The sequence below is a fragment of the Palaemon carinicauda genome, chromosome 11 (genome assembly GCF_036898095.1).
Source record: "Palaemon carinicauda isolate YSFRI2023 chromosome 11, ASM3689809v2, whole genome shotgun sequence".
NCBI lineage: Eukaryota > Metazoa > Arthropoda > Malacostraca > Decapoda > Palaemonidae > Palaemon > Palaemon carinicauda.
The window spans coordinates 129,260,868-129,283,367 of NC_090735.1; the positions used below are offsets into that span (position 1 = coordinate 129,260,868).

Sequence of the window (22,500 nt, forward strand, 5' to 3'; positions counted from 1 at the left end):
AGAGAGAGAGGAGAGAGAGAGAGGAGAGAGAGAGAGAGAGAGAGAGAGAGAGAGAGAGAGAGAGAGAGAGGAGAGAGAGAGAGAGAGAGAGAGAAACACTGCTCGTGCTTGTTGACTTTCTTCCGCTACACCCTCTGTGACTGAATATTAGTGACTACACACAGAGATAAAGTATCTTGAAGACAAAGATTGAAACAACATTCATCATAAGAAGCAGAAGCCATAATTCTTCGTGTCAACATTTTTTATTTGAAACTACTCAACGACATCTGTTCCTAGCCGTATAGAAGTTTGAAAAGTCAACTTGTACTGCTTCGTAAAAACTTTGTACAGTATACTTACTCAGTTTTGGTGTGCCATGAGTATTCAGTGAATCTTGTGTAATGCTGTAAATATTGATGCTAAATCTCGAATAATATTTTTTTCTGTTTGCTGGCTGTTACTTCCATTTTGCTATTGTTTCATAAACTTTTCGAGTAGATTTTGCATAATCTCCATTGTCTACAATAGTTGAACGTAACATAAGAGTATCCATTAAAACTTCAAACAAAAAAAAAAAAGGATCCCATTATCTTTAGCTCGGTCGTCATCACCTAACTAACCACTTTCCTCAGGCAGAAAATTTAATGTACAAACAATAGCTTATAAAAAAGCCTCTATGCATAAAGTTTTTCAAGAAAACCGAGCAAGTAAAGAAGCAAATAAAAAACGATGTGGGATCAATCCTGCTGCAATGCTAAGGCTAGACAAACGCATAACCACTGAACTAGTGAGGAGCTGCGTTCTAATATTTCTTTACCCTGAGAAGGCAAGTGCTTCATGCAAGCATGCCAGAATGCTTATTTTCTTGTGCATTCACGAAGAGAAACATTACATATCTAAAGCAAATTGTGTTTTCCCAAAAGAACTGAATTTTGAACTCTTTAGCAGTGGTAAGCAGCTCTCCTAGGAGATTGATTGATTGAATTTCTATCATCCTGACATCTAAGGTCATTGACGCCGAATCTTCTAGGACACTCCAAAACCAAACTCTTGTTCTCTAGTCTTTGGTAGTGCCATAGCCTCTTTTCCATGGCCTTTCACTGCCTTGGATTAGAGTTTTCTTACTTGAGGGTACACTCGGACACACCGGTCTATCTTGTTTCTCTTCCTAGAAGTTTATACTCTAGTTTATTTATGAAAGATCTAATTTAATGTTACTGTTCTTAAAATAATTTATTTTGAATGTTTATTACTTCTCTTGTAGTTTGTTTATTTCCTTGTTTCCTTTCATAACAGGCTATTTTTCCCTGTTGGAGCCCTTGGGCTTACAGCATCTTGATTTTCCAACACTGGTTATAACTTAGCTTGTAATAATATTGATAATAGCAAATGCTGAATAAACACGAAGGGTTGGCAAGCTTAGGAGAAAACGGAAGCATATATCTCAAGTGAAAGAATAGCTTCCACTTTGAGTGCAAACTGAGGTCGCTGAGAAGTAGCTTATAAAGTGAACCTCCTAAGCAATTTGATCGCTGACCATGTCAGGCAATCGGATCGTGAAGCAACCGCTTCCAATAAACAAGGCTGAAAACATTGAATCAAAAGCACTAGCTAGGACCAGTGTTGCTTGCGTGGGTCTGACAACACATCTGCGTACACAGACGGAAACAGTTTCTCAGAGGTTCTCTGATCCTAGGACATCAGGGAAGTATAACTCTAAAGGGGGTTAAATGTGAGCCCTTGGACAACAGGTGCTCACCTTTAGCCAACCTAAAGCGTTAATGGAGACATGATGTTAATAAAGTCTCCTACTCGAGGACAACATCCCAGAGTCACTAATGCGTCATATAGGGAATAAATCCAAGACTAAGAGTTTTGTTTTGCTGAATCAAAATGAAGAAGGTATAAGTGAGGGGAATGCTTTCCCCACACCACTGATAACAACCAGAACAGTTGTTAACACCTCATTGAAAGTTTTTATAATCATATGACAGCTTGCACTGATTTATTCTACATATAAAATGAAGGTTTGTACTTGTGTTAGAACAAATATTGCTATACTGCAATACAGTATATATATATATATATATATATATATATATATATATATATATATATATATATATATATATATATATATATATATATCACAAATTTTAAGTAATTTGTATTTTTCCTAACAATACTTACCGAAGAAACACTTTATAGGAGATTACTGGTAACTCCTCTCCGACGACCAGATTTTTACGTAGTTTCCCCCTACTTCCATGTTCTATACTGTCCTGAATAACGGGAAATAACATGACCTGGGGGCATTGCCCAGGCAGGTCGCCCGTCTTTGAGAAGCTCTCCCCAGTAAGTTTTATGTAATGAACAAAACCACGAGGTCAGCGGGGCACTGCGGGGACGGTTGGGGGGGCCCTAAACCTAAAGTGTTTCTTCGGTAAGTATTGTTAGGAAAAATACAAATTACTTAAAATTTGTGATTTGTTCCGACACAGAGACTTACCTTGAAACACTTTATAGGAGACTTACACCTTAGGAGGGGGGAGTGCCCTTTAGCCCTGACCCCGATGGACAGTAGGGAAAACTACGTAAAAGACTCATTAAGTGTGATATAACACTTACCCTTCTGCAATATCTTCGTTGTGCTTGATATGGCGAATTTTCGTCTTGTGTAATGAGCGATATTTCTTGATGACGACTGACGGTACGAGAAAGTTAGAAAAGGGGGGAAAATAGAACTCGGCTCCTTGTGTCTAGATACTTTATGTTTCGCGATTGAGCCTGGGGCTTGAGCCGTCAAACCGAATGCAGGGCTGAGATGACCGGCCCGATAGAAAACCCGTCTAGAGACTTTCTCGTACAGTCCTTGAGATAATGTGCGGTGAAGGTCGACTGGTTGGACCAAGTTCCCGCTCGAAGAACCTGCGCTACTGACATGTTCTTTTCGAACGTTAGAGAGGTGCTAATGCCCCGAACATCGTGAGCTCTGGGTTTCCCCGGTGTAGGAAGACCTTGTTTTAAGTAGGCTTGCGTGATCACTTTCCTGAGCCAGAACGAAACCGTATTTTTGGATATGTTTTTCTTTATTTTTCCCCATGAGACGAAGAGATTCTTGATAGACGGGCGGAGGTTTGCCGTTCTCTTAAGGTATTTCCTAATAGTCCTGACCGGGCATAATTTTAGGTCCTCCGGGTTTCCTTTATTCGGGATTGCCGGAATCGAAAAACTCTCAAACCTCGGATCCCACACCGAGGGGTTCTGAGTCTTGGCGACGAAGGATGTGACAAACTTAAAGGTTACTTCCTTCCATCCCCTAGTGTGTTCCACCTCGGATGACAGTCCGTGTAGCTCGCCCACCCTCTTAGCCGAGGCTAATGCTAGCAAGAAGACCGCCTTGAGCGTGAGATTCTTGTCATCAATGTCCTTTAAGGGCTCGAATGGTGGTTTCCGTAACATATCTAGGACTCGCGCTAAGTCCCAACTCGGGATTCTAGGGGCGGAAGGGGGGCATGATTGTTCGAACGCTCTGATAAGCATAGAGATATGCCTGGAGGAGCCGAGATCTATGCCCTTGAGAAGAAAGACTTGACCCAGGGCCGCCCGAACTCCCTTGATCGCTGGAACTGACATGTCTAACTTGTCCCTGAGATAAACCATGAAGTCGGCTATCACGGGCACTGACGCTTCCAAGGGCTCTAACTTCTTGTCCCTGCACCACTTCACGAATACCGCCCACTTAGACTGGTAGACGGCTGTGGATGATTTCCTCAGGTATAGCGACATCCTCCTGGCTGTCTTGCCGGAGTACCCTTGCTTCTTCAGGAGCCGCTGGATAATCTCCAGGCGTGAAGACGAAGGGCTTGCGGGTTTCTGTGAAACCGCTGAAAGTGAGGTTATTTTAATAGGTCTGACCTGCCGGGTAGAGGCCAAGGAGGTAGGACGGTGAGGTTCCTTAGGTCCGCGAACCATTCTCTCTCCGGCCACCAAGGCGCTACCAAAGTCATCCTTAGGTTGGATGCTGCCCTTACTCTGTTGAGGACCTGCCTTATCAGGGAGAAGGGGGGGAAGGCGTACACATCCAGTCCGTCCCACTTGTGCTGAAAGGCGTCTTCCATTGCCGCCTTCGGATCTGGGACGGGAGAACAAAATACGGGGAGTTGCGCGTTCAACCTTGTTGCAAACAGATCCATTACCGGAGATCCCCACATCTGTATAATGTAGCTTGCCACTTGTGGGTGTAGGGACCATTCTGTTGCTACCACTTGCCCCACTCTGCTGAGGCCGTCTGCTAGGACGTTGTTCTTCCCTGGGATGAACCTTGCCGTCAGGATGACGTCCTTCTGTTCCGCCCATTTTAGGATTTGAAGGGCTAGTTCGCACAACTCTTTTGATCTCAGTCCCCCCTCCTTCTTCACGTAAGCCACCACCGTTGCATTGTCTGACATTAGGGCCACCGAATGCCCTCTCATGTCCTCCTCGAAGTGGTTGCAGGCTTCTTGGACCGCTCTCATTTCCAGGATATTTATGTGTAGGGATTTCTCCCCCTCTGACCACGCCCCTTCGCTGTCTTTTCCCGGAGATGGGCTCCCCACCCGTCCTTCGATGCGTCCGTGAAGAGAAGAACCTCCGGAGGTTGGGAGGACAGTGGCATCCCCCTTAGGGTGTTCGACCGATCCTGCCACCATTCCAAGGCCTTCCTGGACTCCTGAAGGAGAGGGACCACAATGTCCGGGGAACTTTTCTGGTTCCAATGTTCTTTCAGGTTCCATTGAACCACCCTCAAGTTCTGTCTCCCGTGAGGTACCAGCTTCTCTAGGGACACCAGGTGCCCTACCAACCTTTGCCAATCCTGCGCTCTTCTGGGGCAACCCAGAAGGAAGGGCCGGAGCACTCGATCCAGGTTGTCCAGCCTTTCCGTGGTTGGGAATGCCTTGACCTGTAACGAATCCAGGACCATTCCAAGGTACGTCCTCCTGTTGGATGGGGTTAGCTATGATTTCTCCAAGTTGACCACGATGCCCAGGGTCTTGCACAATTGAAGATGATCTTCGCCCTGTTGTTTCAAGTCTTCCTTTGAGGATGAAAGGAGTAACCAGTCGTCCAGGTACCTGATGAGTCGAATGCCCCGTTCGTGGGCCCATATGGAGACCATCGTAAAGACCCTCGTGAATACCTGGGGGGCTGTTGAAAGACCGAAGCATAGGGCCTTGAATTGTAACACCTGGGTACCCCACTTGACCCGGAGAAACTTCCTGCTCGACGGATGAATGGGCACTTGGAAGTAGGCGTCCTTGAGGTCTATAGAAATCATAAAGTCGCCCTCTCTCAAGGACGCCATGACCGTTCTTGGAGTGTCCATTTTGAAGGTCACTTTCCTGAGAAACCTGTTGAGGGCTGACAGGTCTATTACAGGTCTCCACCCTCCTGTCGCTTTTTCCACTAGGAACAGGCGGCTGTAGAACCCCGGACCCGGGAATGTCACTGTTTCTAAAGCTCCCTTCTGCAGCAAAGTCTTGACTTCTTCGTCCAACGCTGCCCTCTTCGCCAGGTCCTTGGGCACCAACCAGTCTGCCTGCGTTGCTGGAACTAGGGGGGGTGTCTCTTCCATGAAGGGGATCCTGTAGCCCTCCTTTAGTACTGTAACTGTCCACGGATCTGCTCCGTGGAGCTTCCATGCTTGCCAAGTGAGTCTGAGGCATCCCCCTACCTGAGGCTTGGGGAGGGGGGCCTCCCATCTTATCTCCTACGGGAAGAACGGCCCGTTCTCCCCCTCCTGGAGGAGTAGAAAGAAGACCTATACGTTGGGGGGTTAGAAGATGAACCTCTTTGGGGGGGGAACCACAGAGGAAGACCACTGTCCTGACGAGGGTTCCCTCCTTCCTTGAGTTGGTGTGGTACGCGCGGCCATGGGTGCTTCTGTCACTGGCCTCCTGAAGATGGGGCGGCGTGCCGCCTGTGGCTTCAGGGTAGGTAGCTCCCTCTTTTTGGCCAACTTCTCCACGACCTCTTCCGCCTTCTTCGTCGGAATAAGCTGCTCCCCCCAGACGGAGCAGGTCTTCAAGGCTTTAGCTTCCCTGTCAGGAATCTTAATGGGAAGGTTCTTGACTAGGGCGTCTCTTCTCCGGAGAATCCAGTTTGCGGAGAGAGCCAAAGACTGAAAGGTCAGGAATTTAAGGGCGCGGCTACCTGACCCCAGCAACTCATTCAGAGCCTCCCGTTTTGCAGGTTCCATGGAGTCTGTAGGAATCTGGGTGCCTACTAGGGTGGTGGCCCACCAATCCAGCCAGGAGGCCACATTAACTAAGTCCTTGGACATCTCCTCCATCATTGCCGACTCGGAAGGGGAGAAGAAGGTAGATGCTGCCGATGCCCTCCCGTCGGAGATGCCCTGGCACAGGATGTCTATGGTTTCCTCGGTCTTGCACGCACCGGTCGGCCTATTTTCTAAAGAGTAATATTTCGTCTGCGACTTCAAACCCTGTAGGAGCTTTGCTGAGCTGTGACCCCTGCAGGAGTCGCTATTGCGGGATATGACCTTATCAATGTGAGTCTTTCCAATCCCCACGTTACTGGCCTCGGGAAGAGAGAGAGAGGACTTTTTCTGGGCGGGGACCGCTATGAACTTGTTCAGGCCTGAAGTCCAGGGTTCTTCCTCTTGAGTGGCGGGTTCTATAAGGTTGTTATAACCCCTAATTAAGGCAAGGACTCTCCTGTACGCTGAGTCCTCCGTCACCGCCGACTCGCCCTCCCCTCCTTCCGACCGACGGGGCGAATCGTGATCTCGGTCTCTGCCGTGATGGCGGGGTCCACGGTTCCCTTTACCTTCGACGTCCGCCGTACCTCTCCTCTTCGTGGCCTTTTTCGGTGAAACGGTGTCCTCCGTGAGATAGTTCGACGGAGGTGTCCTTCCCCTTCTGGGGTCTCGATGGGGAGACCTGTCGAGGCTGCCCGGCCTAGACGACGGCCCCCTGCGCTGGGCGGGATAAACGTCTCCAGGACGGGTCTTAGGCCTGCAAGATGTAGCCCTTCGCTCATCTGGTGACTCCCTGACGTGGCACGTGGAGGTCCTTCTAGGGGGACTGTCTCCTGCCCGCTCATGTGTCGAACCAATAGGCTTGGAAAAGACTTTAAAGTTGTTCTCTGGGACAAACACCCACGTCCCTTTCGGAGAGACTGGTCTCCTGCTTTTGGGTGTAGGGGAACGGGGACTCATCCTGTCCCGAGATCCTGTGGGAGACCGCGAAGGGGAGTTCCTCCGCACAGACCGACCTCGTTTCCACGTCCCTACTGGGGGGGTTGTTCTCCTGCTTTTGGGAGGAGGGGAACTGGGACTCACCCTGTCCCGAGATCTTGTGGGAGACCGCAAAGGGGAGTTCCTCCGCACCGACCGATCTCGTTTCCTCCTCTGTCGTCTCCTCCGTTCACTGCTTGACGAATCCGAAGAGTCACGTCCTGACGAGAAAGACTGACCTCCGTATCGTGACCTAGCACGTGACTGCGTTTTCTTGGGGCTACGCCGTACCCCTGACGGAGAAGGAATGGGGAGACTCTCCTGTAGCGAAGTCTTCGGCGGCAACCATCCCGACGGGCCCGCCAAACCGGGGAAGGCCTCGCCAAGGCCTTCCTCCATGTCCAGTGGGGACCTCATCGGAGTCCTCGGCACGTCCCAAGCCAATGGATCTTCTTGCGGGGACTCCTCTCTGCCGACGCCACCACTCGTCGCTGATGACCCTGGAACTTCCACCCAGGAACCTGACGAAGAAAAAGGGACACTATTAGACCACATGGGGTCCCCCGACGAGACGTGGCCCTTATGAGAGAGAGCCACGTCCCCCGGACCCCCACAACACTCAATTACGGTCGCCTGACTTGCCTTGGCCAACGAAGGACCGCCCACAAATTCCCTCTCTTGGGAAAGAGGAGCCAACTGCATCTTCTCCCTGGACTTACCTCGCCCCTTACTTTGGGTAGGGGAAGGCGGATGTACCCTACCTGACCCTTCTCCTGCTGAAGTCGCAGGGGAAGAAACGCTAGTCTTCCTAGGGGACTTCTTCGATGCCTTCTTCTTTTTGGTACGGAATTTTATCCACTGGACCTCGGGCCAATCGGCACATTCGGAACACTTATCCGACGGCGAACAAGCTTTACCCCTACACGAGGTACACAACGTATGCGGGTCAACCTCGGGCTTAGACAGAAAAGCCCCGCATGATCTACCGGCCCTAGGCCCAGGACAACGGCGAACGTGTTCCATAACGCAACACAAAGGGCCGTAGACACAAGCAAGCCACAAAGGAAAAGCACTAAAACACTAGGAAAGCACAAGGGAGCGAAATCAAAAGCACGTAGTGAAAGCACTAAACACACACTAAGAGATCCCAATCACGTGGGAAGCACGTGGAACCAAACACAAAGGGAATCGCACGGAGTATGAGGAGCTTCGTGAAGCACGTGTTCACGAACCGACCAGAAAACTTACTGGGGAGAGCTTCTCAAAGACGGGCGACCTGCCTGGGCAATGCCCCCAGGTCATGTTATTTCCCGTTATTCAGGACAGTATAGAACATGGAAGTAGGGGGAAACTACGTAAAAATCTGGTCGTCGGAGAGGAGTTACCAGTAATCTCCTATAAAGTGTTTCAAGGTAAGTCTCTGTGTCGGAACAAATATATATATATACAGTATATATATATATATATATATATATATATATATATATATATATATATATATACATATATATATATATATATATACAGTATATATATATATATAAAAAATTATGACCATTGAAAATAGCCAAAATATAATTCACATGTACAACTACGACACAAAAAGAGGCATGCATTACTTATCATGATCTTTCAAAATAACATTCTTCAAAGTATTACATAAAGTATCTTAAGAATGATTCAAGTTAAAAGTTATATAATTATATAGTATGTATACCAAAGACTTATAAATCATGTCTCACAATCAAAGTAGTATACATTTCACAAAATAAATTCCCATACCTGAAGATAGCAAAATACGTTTGCGAATATCCGTAATATCCGAAGGTGGGGGACTTGCAGTATTTTCTACTTGACGGGTTGCAACCATTTCCACTTTCTCTTTCTCTGCAAAAGTGAGTCATTATTTTCCAACTTCTCTCAATACAGTATGAGAAAACCATTCTACGAATTGTAAACGTGTTTAGTCCTAAATTTGCTTTGCATTTCTAAACAGTACAGTATTCTAAATAAATCAACAGTAATTTCTGGCAAAAATCACCTTAAAACTTTAAAATCCTAAGAGGAGATTGGATAACCATAAAATGAATTTTAACTGTTAAATATCAACGTAGACATGGTTTTATGAGAATACAGGAACAGAAAATAGCATTAAATTACACTTATCAAAATAAAGCACTGTACAGTACTGTAGTCAAAATTTGCTGTAGTTATCCAATAACAAAAGGGGGAAAGCAATATAAAAAAATATATTAACAGACCTTAACAAAATATGCAAGCTGAACACATTACTTGTAATAGGAATAAATGTATGATTACCATTATCAATCATTACAGTACAGTAATGACTAAATTGTTTCAATGAAAGAAATATCAAAAACCTCTTGCTTGGTTACACTTTAAAGACAGGACTAGAAGGGTGTGAGATTTAGCCTCAGACCTTTGAAATACAATATGGTCATATATTCTGTTCTTTAAATTGCCCTGAGGCTCGCAACAAAGGTAAAATAGATAAAAACTGAAAACGGCATTAAGAATAAAATTTCTATACAGCTACATGAATAGGGGTCATCATATCCTCAAGAGGGTTAAACAGAGGTGGTCAAGCCATTAAAGTTTTATGCTGCACTGGCTTCTTTAGTTTCAACATAACTCCAGCTTAGCTAAGACTTCTCAATGTCATTATGAAAAGTGCACTTCTCAATTTTTACACCAATAACTAACAATCTCTGGATTAAACGGTCTTTTTCTACATGCTGTAGTTTTGCCTGGATGAAGAGGAGATCAGAGGTCAAATCCATCATAAAATCGAGCATTTTTAAACAAACTTCCTCAGATGAAAGTAAAGTTGTTGCCTTCCGTTCATTACCAAAACAGAAAGTCACCCGCCGCTCAGCTTACACCTCCGTGTGTGTGGTTGAGGTACTGGATAAAAGTACACAAAATTTTGTTAATGAATACTAAGGTGACTTTGATGGAAAGCTGTATAAGAATTTCTCTAGTCACGTACCTAATCATCTCATGAGAAAATGAAGTCTTATCTGTAGGCATGATATTAATTATATAAACATCTACCAAAGGACCTAAACAAATAGTTGTATCCACTGACATTACCAAAGAAGTACAGTAAAGGTATCTTCAGCCTTACTCTGTCTATATGGCAAGCAGAGAAAGCATTTGAGAACTCATGCTCTTACGATGAAATACAGTAATATTCTACCACTCTATTCAATTTTACGTAAGAGTAAATCTCCTGTATTCAATAGGAAAAAAATTAAATGTCTCAGCTAAACCAGATTTGATTTTAAAATCTATTCCTGAGCATGAATCACAACAGAATCTACTATCACAGGACTAAAACCCAAAGCAGAGGCAATTGCTTCCTGAAGCTACTGGAAGATTATAATATGCTTGTTGTATTACTCTAGACGAGAGGATTGAATCTCTTCTGAAGGAACAAAACACAAATAAGGGTCCAGGAAAATTGGTAAGATTAACCGTAAAAGTCTTGGAAAAATTAACATCAGGAGACTTACAGCAATCGGACAAGAAAATAATGAACAAATCTTAAAGGAATATCTCATGTGGCTATCAAAAACAATTGTTACTTGATCAGCCACATTAGCAGATTCAGTACTGACCAGGACATCCATATAAACCAGCCAAAAAAGGAGGAAATAATATTGTAGGTATAAAAATCATAAATTTCTCAAGTAATATGTATTTGCACCTAGCATTAAAAACCTGAGGCCTTTAATAGGAGTATGACTTCAGCGAAGCTATAGATAGAAATACTTTGAGCCCTGGAAATTACAGTATTTTTTTGACCTTTTAGTTGTGACCCCATGACACAAAACCTCAATGAAAACGTACCTAAATCTTTGTCCAGAATTTCAAAACCACTCAATTCCAGAAACTATGTATCCTAAGGATGTACACTTTAATGGCTGTGGCTTGTTGGAAGGTAGGTAGGGGTTACTAAATTTTTAGGGCTTGATTTGAGATGCCGCAGCACTGTATGGAGTTGGGAGGTTTTTACTTTGGGAGAGGCCACTCCTATCTGGAGAGGAATCATGCTACTTCCCGTCTCCCTGTTCGAACACCGTACACGGCCGAATGTTAGAGATTAAAAACTTCTATTTTTCCTATCTGGGGAACTAAAGGTCTTTCGGACAAAACTTTGCCTTTGCTGCGAACTCCCCCACCTACTAGGTGGGAAACATAGACATGAAAGGATAAGGATCTCTCCTACGAGAAGACCTAGTGGAGTCACCCGATCTCTTGGCCTTCTTTTTGGAGTCTTTGCTCTCCCTTTTTTGCATTCTTTCGATAAAAGTGAACAAGAGTCCTTTTACTTCTGAGTGCGCAACAGTGTGCCTAATCAAGTATCCCCTCTCCATCTAGGAAGGGAAAAGGAGAGCGTCCACTGATAGCACGCTTTACTCTGAGCCAAGGAAAGTGCTTCAAATAAGCTTGACAGTCATCATTACTAGCTTTACAATCATCAAACAAGAGCCAGTAATCACTATCACACAGCCAGAACGTGAGGAAATATCTTCCCTAGGAAATAGCACACTAAAGGAAGAGCATAGATCCATGAGATTGTATGAAGCACTGTCACGGTGTGTGCTAGTGTTAAGGGCGCCGTTGTGCGCGCAACACAATAGCTAATGTTAAGCGTGCTACTATGAAGGCACGCTAAGGATAGTCAAGGTCTAGCAAGGAAGGTATTTCAGATCTAGTTGGTGAAGGTTACGCACATGAAGCAATTCGCTCATTAGTAAACGAAGATTCCGAGTCCAAACACCCTGCACTCTCAAACACATTGCTCGGGAGTGCACGCATTGAACACATAAGAACCACAGTTTCTCTTTCGAGATGCAGAACTTGTTTTTATCAATACCGTCCTCTTTTAAAACTTGTAGGGGGTTGAGCAATCAGGAAATCTTGACTTACGGGAGGAATATTAGCACATCATTTGATTTCTGAACCAATGTCACAAGACCCTATAAGTTAATTCCCCTTTGAGAGATTATGTCCATAGGCATAGCAAAGCTTCATCAATGAGAACACAACTTGAGTTAAAGAAAGAAAATTTATAAAGCCAAATTTATAGAGAAGCCAATAGCACATCAGTTATTCAGCAACTGAAATCAAAGTCACTGTTCTCAATACCAGCAGAAGGGGCAGGGTTTCCAACTACCGGCTACTACCGAAGTTTTAGCTGCATTTAAACAGATTTCCTATAAAAGTACTGTACAATCTATTGTACTTGTAAGAACGAAGGTAAATGTAGCTATGGTATTTTAATGATCACCGACCATCCACCCGTTGAGTTACTACTGCTTAGTGGGTACTTTGACTGGCTAGACAGTAATACATTGGATCCCTCTCTCAGGTTACAGCTCATTTTAACTTTGCCTACAAATACACTGAATAGTCTGGCCTATTCATTCCACATTCTCCTCTGTCCTCAAACACCTGGCAACGCAGAGTAACAAAAGAATTCTTAGCTGAAAGGGTTAACTAATGCACTGTAATTGTTCAGTGGCTATCTTTCCATAGGATAAGGGTAGAAGAGATTTAAGCTATGGTAAGCAGCTCCTCTAGAAGGACACTAAAAAATCAAACCATTGTTCTCTAGTCTTGGGTAGCACTATGGTCTTCCACTGTCTTGGGTCAGAATTCTCTTGCTTGAGGGTACACTTAGGAACATTCTATTTGTTTCCTTATTTCTTTTCCTCACTGTGCTATTTTCCCTGTTGGAGCCCTTGGGCTTACAGCATTCTGCTTTCCCAACTAGGGTTGTAGGTTAGCTAGTAATAACAATAATAATAAGGATCTGTCTTATCAAATAGATTATATTGGTAAAATTACCAATATGACAGCTAGAAGAGATCGGGTGTTCACAAAGTATAATTTTGCAATGATAAAGAAAAACAATTACCTTCCTCTGCTTCTTCACTGTCTGAGTATTCTTCTTCTTCATCCACATCTCCATTGAAAGTTGGGGAATTGGGAACTTCACCACCCATCAGACCAAATAATTTCTTTTGATATACTTTTCTAGTTGACTCTGAAAGTAACACAATACATTATAATGTTATAATAAATTCTAGAGAGAGTAGAGGTCCCCTTTTTGTTTTTGTTTCTTTGTTGATGTCGGCTACCCCCCAAAATTGGGGGAAGGGCCTTGGTATATGTATGATGTATGTAATAAATTCTAGGATTGGATTCATGAATTTGGGCCCTATGGCTCAGCATTGGAGCCAGGTAAAGATATGATATTACAGTCATACAATTCTTTTTGTCTGTTCGACATACCCTACATAAGTTTCAACTTTACGTTGCTCATCCTAGATTATCAAATACAAAAATACAAATTAAGATTCGTTGTTTTACCTGATTTTACATTAGTGTCTACAATATACAATAAGTCAAGTACTGTAGAGTACTTAACATGGAAGATTATTACTATTAGTTTTTATAAAATGATAGATGAATATAAGTACGGTACTAATTTGTGTTCAGTATGTGTATAAGCAATGTATGTCACTTTACAGATGCTTGTCTAATTACAACCAATACAACTTTACAGCCACGACTGGTATGTCTGGTGATGTGTGGTTACATTCGTTAAAAAGAGAAATTTAGCTATAAATTGCCTAATAGAGTGTACTGTAATATAAAAAGGCAAGTCAAAGTATTAAATTTAGCATTAGAAATCGGAAAAATAATATATCGCATTAAAAGTTACCAAAGATACAAATTAAACACAAATCAAGACGTAAAATTTAGTTACAAATCGACCAACACAACGTAATGTTAAAAAGCAAAATTTACCATTAGAAATCAACAAATATCATATAAGTAAGTACCATTGTCACCTTGAGATCAGCTAATGACAAATAAAAATAGAGATCAAGTGGCAAAATCAAATGACATGTTAGAAGCCCAGCCTACTATCCACCATAGATTTGAGCAAAGTATAAGTTTATTTAGTGTATGAAGTAGTATTTTACTGACACTTTTTCAAGGAAATAAAGACTAGTTTATGATATATATATGTATTGTAACAAACACGAGAGAGAGAGAGAGAGAGAGAGAGAGAGAGAGAGAGAGAGAGAGAGAGAGAGAGAGACAGAGAGAGAGAGAGAGAAAGAGAAAGAGAGAGAGAGAGAGAGACAGAGAGAGAGAGACAGAGAGAAAGAGAGAGAGAGACAGAGACAGAGAGAAAGAGAGAGAAAGAGAGAGAGAGACAGAGAGAGAGAGAGAGAGAGAGAGAGACTTTCTTGATACAGTAGCATTAGCTTGAAACCAGCCAATCACCACCATAAAAGATTTATGCGGAGTATAAATTCATTTTATCATATATTTAACTGACACTACTTATGGCAACAGATTTTTATTGATGAAACATGACTATACGATGATTATAGTATGACACAGCATAACATATTTCTGGTAAATCATCTAAATCATCTCTTGGAACCAATTACTGAGGTATGGTGGGGCATTACTGTACAGTAATGGAAAAAATGCTAAAGAATAAGTTGAGTACTTTCAAGGAAATCTGCTGACTGATCAGAGATCGATAAAATTTGTAAGGCATCCAACTAAGGAAAAATTTGCACCATGGTTGTCCACTTCAAAAAATGCTACGATACCTCAACTTGACAAATTATTTCAAACTAACATAGTTGAAGATATAGCCATAAGAGTAAAAATATTTATAATAAAAACAGTACTGCACAGTACATGCTATTTAAAATACAATTACTTATGTCTTACCTACAATTGGTCCTACTGTGGCTCCCAAGTCAGATAGTCTCTGGTATAAATCATCATCGCCAAGCTTAGAGATGTCAACCCCATCAATAATTAAACTCTGATCCATATTGACCTGAAATATGTACAAGAAATGCTGTAAGATTATAAAAATATCATGGATACTTGCAATAGAGTACTGTACAGTACACGAATGTCAAAAATATTCCTTTATAATACTTTCAACTGATATAAAAGAAAAAATTCATGAGCAAGGAAGCACATTTTCCAACATTTAAAATACCAGTTCTGAAATAATGGCAGTGAAAATGCTGGAGCAAATTTATAACAGTGAAAAGGCTGAGCAAAATTTATAACAGTGAAAAGGCTGAGCAAAAATTCACAAATTTATTGCCTTGTATTTTTCCTAACCATATATGACCTGTAATTGGAGAACGATTTCAGCAAAGCTGGAACCAGCTGTGAAGCTTTTAACGAGGTATAGTAAACACAGTTGGCTGCCGGATGGTGCTGGAAGTCCCACCCACACAACAGGTAGCACTAACCTTCCCTTATTATTAAGAAAAGGAGGAGATTCACCAGCCCAATGAGTCTGGCTCAACTCTTACAAAGGTGGCCCAATTAAATTTGGGAATAAAAATTTTTTTTATATTAATGCTAAGAAAAATATATTATTGTAAAAGGCAAAAATATGTACTGTATATAGCGGGGTTTACACGGGCGAGCAGCTCGTCGAGCCTGGCTCGACAACCCTGTGTTTGAATTGATGTTCGAGCGTGTAAACGGGCTATTTGGTTGTCAAGCGCGCTCGTCGAGCGGCTCGATGAAAGTCAGGCTCATCTTGACTTTTGTGGGCGGAGCTACATTGTTTGACGAGCGGTGTGAACGTGTGAACGGGTGTCAAGCATCGAACCTCAGTTGTTATTCAAACCTGCTAGAGGAAACATCATCAAAGAAATGCATAATTGCTGCCATTAATGAAAGTAAGAATGAGAAGGAAGTCGTACTTGATTTCATACATGCATATCGAGCTCATCCAGCTTTATGGAAAGTTAAATCAAAAGACTATTCCAATAAAGTAGCCAGAAACAAAGGAATAGCGGACACTCAGTCTTCCTCGTAGTAATGAAAGGGCTGACACGATTCGGTAGATCAATGTACGTGTCTTCATCCATACCCAAATAATTGCGCCAGTCATCAGGCTCTAATTTTAAAGCAACAAGCAAGTTGGTATATGAAAATTTCTCTCTTTTGATCTTTTCTTTTCCCTTCTTAGTGGCACTGCTAAAGCAATGGCTATCAAATCGTCCTGGTCGAGAGGCATGTTGACGTTGTTTTAGCACGAGGCACACTGAGGCTCGATGTACTGTCTGAAAGCTTTTCGAGCCGTTCTACAAGTAGGTTCGACAACCGAGCTCGACGAGCTGCTCGGCCGTGTAAACCCCGCTTATGACAATAAAAATTTAATTCTTATCTATAAAAACTTTGTTTCCTGATGTTAAAATCTTGAAAACAGAAATTCTCAGATTCCAATTAAAGGTCAATAAAACTTTTCTCAACAAAACTAAAACTTAAAAACTTAGCAATTGCTAAAAATATGTTTTATGGAGAAACTCCCCCCCCCCCTCCTCCAAGTAAAGTGCCTTATGGTGATCATGAGCTGCGCATCTAGCCCGTCCAGGTAATGCTTTTCTGGAATAGGTGCACACAGGTAAAATGCATCTACAAGGAGAATAGCGTCTGGAAGAAACTAGCTTTGTGGAAGAGACATGTTGGGGCTAGGCACAACCAAAATTGGACCTTCAAGGATGACAAGGAATGCAAAGGATCCTTTTTGGACTTCTTCCTCCAGCCATAATTATCCCACTGGGGGATGACTACTCCCAACACTCATTGCAGGGGGAGGCCTGACTGTTGGTGTCCTCCACACGCCTAGTATAACTGATGACGATTCATCTCTACAGCACTCTCAAAAGTGCCACAAGTCTTGGCGGCACCCATAAGCACTTCCATATTTCTGCAGACATCCTCAAAATCACAAGCAGTCACATCTGAAGTTGCAAACACGCTAGAAAGGGAAAGACTATAGAAAAGCTGTCAATATCCCAGTTAGAGAGTTCGTCCATCCTCATTGACAGCTACTAAGTACAGTAGTTTGTCAGTGAGCCAGTGGAGCCTGTTGTCTCACCGCTGTCAGCCGATAGTTGACACCTCGTTATAATTTTCAACTCTCGTATTCCCAGCTTCACTGTTACTGTTCTCCTATGTAAAGGACAAGGGTTTGTATTTGTATATGAACAATTATATTTTCCATTATCAAACACATACAATTACAAAAGTTCCCAGCTTTCCAATGTGGGACCCAGTGGAATCCCCATACCCTAAACTGATTGCGTGAAAATTACCGTATTATTCAGATATACAGTACCTTTGCTAAGCTAACCTAGCTAGGCCTAACATAATCTAACCTTACTTGCCTTACCATTACCATAAACTATCTTATGTACTAGGGCCTACAGGTCATACATTCCTCCAATCTGGGAGTTACAGATGTAACATCAAGGTGATTACTTATTTCACATTATTTTTCACATGAATACAGAGGTCTAAAGTTCAATTAATGAGGGGAAAGGTGAATGGCAGTCCTGTATTGAAAAATTTATAAAGTAGCTGGTTTTCCCAGTACTTGGAGACAAATGTAAAATGAGGCATATACTGTTGGAAATACTTTGACCAGTTACTAAGGTTTTCTGTCCATTCTCTGACCTTGCAACCAAGAAGTTTCATTTTATGAGTGGTAGTTGGGATTAGAGGGGTGACCCCACTTCTGAGTGGTTTATCATACAATTTTTGAAGAAAGACTTAAATTGAAAGCTGGCCACTTATCAGTCATAATAACAGGGCCTGGCTTGACCTCTCTTGGATTAAAGGTACTGTACAAGGATGGAACTATCATCACGAAAAATATTACACAATTTGCTTTCTTCCTAACTATACAAAACTAAATCCTTTAATAAGGAGAAATTTCAGCTTTCGTTGTGTTAGACCGCAAGAACAATTGTTTTACTTATTTAACAGGTGTTGGAGCCCTTCCCTAATGAGTTGTAGGAGTGCTGGCTAGTTTGTTGATTTTCTCTATGTTTAATGGGGGCTGGAGCATAATAACTTGCGTATCGGTCGATTTAAATGTGAAGTAGGTTTTTCAATCTAAGTCCATTGTTTACATTTGAGACTGAAGGGGACTTATTGCCCATGAGATTTTTCCCATGGATTTCGGACCTTTCTGTGCATTTAAAATGACGTATCTGTCAAGTGGTTTTTTAAACCAATTAACAGCTTACAGTATAAGTACTTCTTCATAAGTTCCCGGATGTACTTTTACAACACCTATCCCCACCCCCTTTACTCTTGTTTCATCATGGCTTCGATATGTAAAGGTTGTTCAATGAGGGAGTGGGAGATACATTCCCTCTTTTTCAGAGAAAATAAACGAGCACACAAGTTCCTACAGAAACATGTAGTCATCCCTTCAGACGTACAATGCCCTTCCTGCCAACAGCTGTGTATCTTTAGAACTCAAGGTTAATCGGTGGGCTTGTATCGATCAGTCAAGGTTGTTAAAAAGGGAAAGCGTCGTGCATGTGGTTTTTCCGTAACCGCATCCAAGGGCACTTTCTAGGAAAAGGCTCACGTTCAAGCATGGGAAATATTACTATTGGTGAATCATTTCCTTGAAAGGCCCTTTTTGCACGGCTATGTCACCAATAACCTTGGCTGGACATTACAAACTTCGATTAACTGGAGGTATTATAGTTCGGAAGTTTCGGAAAATTACTGCCAGAACTTGCCAGTTATTAGTGGACCTGGCATTGTCGTCGAAGTGGATGAATCCAAGTTTGGGAGGTCGAAATATAACAGAACCTTCGTCTGGTGTGAGGGTGTTCGGTGGCATGGAGCGGGAGGAAAAAAATGTTTGTGGTCCTTTAGGTGGACCAACCAAGAAATGCCAAGACCCTTGTGCCCTTGATGCAATGTTATATCAAGTTGGTGAGCGTAACCCACAGTGATTCATGGAAAGGACACAAAGATCTCGCTACAGTGGGATATGTGCAAATCACTGTAAATCATTTGGAAAATTTTGTGAATCCCAAGGCAGGTGCACATACTCAAAACATCGAAAGGCTGTGGCGGGATATCAAAAGTTACATTCTCTGTGGTGGAATGCAAAAAGAATACTTTATTCAATATTTATCTTGTTATGTCTTTATCCGCCAGGTAAAAATTATCATAATACGTAATTTAATGTTAAGTTTTGTTTTTCAATCATTAGCAAACTAAAGTGTGCTTATTTTTCCAGCTAAAGAGGTCCGAGCGCCTACATTATTTCCTGCTTCAAGCCACCAAACTGTAACCCCACCCTCTACGTCTACGACAGGGTCAGTGACAGTTCTTCCTTTGTCAACGGAAGACCCTCAGCCTTCGACCTTTTAAACTTAAGGTAAGGATTTATTTGTGAACTGTCACTTTGTTTTAGTTTGCGACCTGGGAAGGGGGGTCTGGGCCCTGACTAGGGGTTGTGACCTTGGAAGGGTGTCTGGGGGCTTGGCCTCAGCTAGGGGTTGTGACCTGGGAAGGGGGTCGGGGGGCTTTTCCGAGTTACGGGTTGTGACCTAGGTTAGGTTAGATGGATTTATTAGGTTCTGTAGTTTTACAAATCTCAAGTGTTGAATAATCATGTTTGGCCTATTTTCAGCCACTTACATACTGTACATGATCCTTATATTTTTCCAACAGGTTATCTTATGCTTATTTTGCATTTACGACCATTACCATTGCTGTAAATAACTCGTTTTTGACATTTCCCCACCCAAAAAACCCCGGTTTCCCACTGGTGTCTCCCATAATTGTCTTTATATAAAAGGGTCCAAAAACTCATGAACGGGTGGTTTGCCCCAACAATCAAGATCAGAAATACAAAATACATTAGATAACGAGTACGAAAAGTACGTGGTTCATGTATTTGGCTAGAAATTAAAGTATCATAGGTAATTATGCTTCAATTTTCTTCTCGCTTCCATAAATCATATATTTTTCCACCTGGGTATCTTGTGTTTATATATTTCTGACCATTATTGCTGTAAATACCTTTTTAGGTGTTTCCCACTGAGATCCCACATAATTGTTTTTAAAGGGGGGGGGGGGGTACAAAAGCTAATGAACATGTGAATGCCCCCAATATTCATAGTCAGAAATGGATATCAACAAGATAGTGAGAAAGAAAATTATATGGTTCATGTATTTGGCTAGAAATTAAAGTATCATATTTATCACCTAATCTTACCTAAAGCATCCACCAACATAACCTAAATTACTATATAGGCCGACTAACTTACCAACAGCATATGCAGTGAAATTATAATTAAGGACAGAACAACAATTTGAACAGAAAGCAAAAAGTTTTCCTGTAATAAACAATGTGCTTTCACTGAATTTGATCTAATTTCAACAGCAAATAAACCAATAACCCGTTAGACTGTATTAGAATTGGGGCATTTTTTTTTTATTATTTTTTAGAAATCTAATGATATTTAGTCTGCTGTGCGCCCGCAGAAACAGAAAAAAATCAAGCGCCTATGTACTGGCAAGCTGTATGTGCGGAGCTGTGCATGCTAACCTCATTAATTATTATTTCTTAGATAATTAGGTTTTATTTCCAGTAAAAATAAGTGTCATTTCTGAAGAAAATAGACTTCTGCTGTATGAAACACCTGTTTCTTTTCGTAAATTAGTATTTTCTGTCCGTAAATATAATAAAACTTGACTACAGACATAGGCTACGTGTACCAACCTAACCTTACCTATGGCGAAGGCTATATCTACCAGGCTAACCTTACCTTCGGTAATGGTTACATCTACCTGCCTAACCTTATTTACAGTGTAGGGCGAAGTCTACCAGCCTAACCTTACCTACAGTATAGGGCGAAGTCTACCAGCCTAACCTTACCTACGGCATACGCAGCATCTAACAGACTAACTTTACCTACGGCATCTTCCTACCTAACCTTATTTACAGCATAGGGTTACGTCTACCAGCCTAACCATACATACTGCATAGGATACATCCCGAAGTCTACCAAAACAAAAGTACAGTATATATCAATCACTGGCGAAATCTAACCGAGACCCTTTGTGTCATTAGGCGTATAGATGAATCAAAACAAACCACACGGCTTAGGCCTACATTTGTGCTGTGAAGAACAGATCAAGGTTATTGTATCCAAAAACTTTGTCCTTGTTTCAAATAATTAAATTCAGCAATAATAGGGTAACCTTTCGTTCAAAAAATAAAAATAGTCATGTAATAATACTGAAATTACACGGTACAATTATCCTAGTTCGGCGATGTTTATAATGCGGCCCAAAACAAAGATTGGAATGCATAAATAAATCGCATTCACATATTATACACTAACCAAAAACCGTTAACACGTAAAATAACATTAAAGTACACAGTGCAACTAATTTACCAATAAAAGAATGAAGCAGAGACCAATACACTCTTAGGAAGGAACCGTTAACTGCGGCAGTTCAAAAACAACTGACGGTGAAGTGGTCTGAGGAATGAAAGGACAGTCTGAGGAGGACCAGAAGGTTGAGTGAAGATAAAAGTGAGGTTGAACAGTTAAGTCAGTGAGAAAAGGTTGGTTCTGGTGGCCGAGTGAGTGAGAGTGAGTGAGAGTGAGAGGTTGAGTGAGGGAGAGTCTGTTACTAATTCTCCCCAACTCCCTAAATGTTTGGGTTCCCGCGCAAAATGGTTCCCTTCTGATGACCCCCTCTCACTCTTCTTCTTTCTCTCTTTCCCTCCTCCTCACCTGTCCCGCCAAAAAAGGGGTCCCATGTCATAACAGGTCATTTTAAAAGGGGAGGAGGGGCCTTAGCATAAATTTCCTCCTCACCATTTCCTTGGCCACGACGGGAGAGTCCTCGTCGTCAGAAGAAAAGTCTCCCTTCGCTTGTTCCACTGGCGCTACATATTTCTCGTACAGACGCACATACTCTTCTTTTTTGGCCACGGCGGGGGGCAGCTCGACGCCATGCGTTATGAGTTCGTTTTTCAACTGATCTTTGGTCAGGCCCGACATTGTCCCGCCAACGAAGAACGGATAATTTAATCCCCGTCCGTTAAATGAGGGCAAACAATGGATTTTCGACACTCACGTTGCACTTGCTAGTAACCAGCAACACTAAAGTTACTTTCGGTACTACGGAGCCGTTCCCGGCACAAACAGTGAAATAATCGCCCATGTGATTGGTCGGCTGTGGGCGGTGTGGGCGTGTCCTCGTGCACGCCCGCCAACGGTGACATGGCTCTCACAGCTTGAGAACCTGAATTGCAAGGTTTCTTTTTTGCCCGATCGCCACCGCTTTCAACATTCTGCAACTCGCCTTTCTCGCTTTCCGAAAGGATGGACAAACCACTGCATATTATACAA

The 22,500-nt window shown here is 42.5% G+C and overlaps 2 protein-coding genes across 2 annotated transcripts in view; one reads left to right on the plus strand and one right to left on the minus strand.

The window, feature by feature from the left end:
* Mrtf (Myocardin-related transcription factor) overlaps window positions 1-22,500 on the plus strand; it is a 253,621-nt gene that overhangs the window by 36,719 nt on the left and 194,402 nt on the right. The window lies entirely within an intron of this gene.
* Window positions 8,964-22,478, minus strand: LOC137649481 (lamina-associated polypeptide 2, isoforms beta/gamma-like). The gene is made up of 4 exons (XM_068382465.1): window positions 21,964-22,478; window positions 15,011-15,122; window positions 13,167-13,295; window positions 8,964-9,106 (listed from the first exon to the last, which is right to left on the minus strand). The coding sequence occupies exons 1-4, from the start codon at window positions 22,147-22,149 to the stop codon at window positions 8,964-8,966; spliced, it is 570 nt and encodes a 189-aa protein (XP_068238566.1). The 5' UTR covers window positions 22,150-22,478.

Excerpts from the sequence above, each read along its gene's own strand:
- LOC137649481 (XM_068382465.1), bottom strand. The coding sequence starts at position 22,149 with ATGTCGGGCCTGACCAAAGATCAGTTGAAAAACGAACTCATAACGCAT. Across the intron at positions 15,123-21,963 it reads CCGTCGTGGCCAAGGAAATG|GTCAATATGGATCAGAGTTT; the intron begins GTGAGGAGGAAA and ends TACATATTTCAG. Across the intron at positions 13,296-15,010 it reads CACAGTAGGACCAATTGTAG|AGTCAACTAGAAAAGTATAT; the intron begins GTAAGACATAAG and ends TGTTACTTTCAG.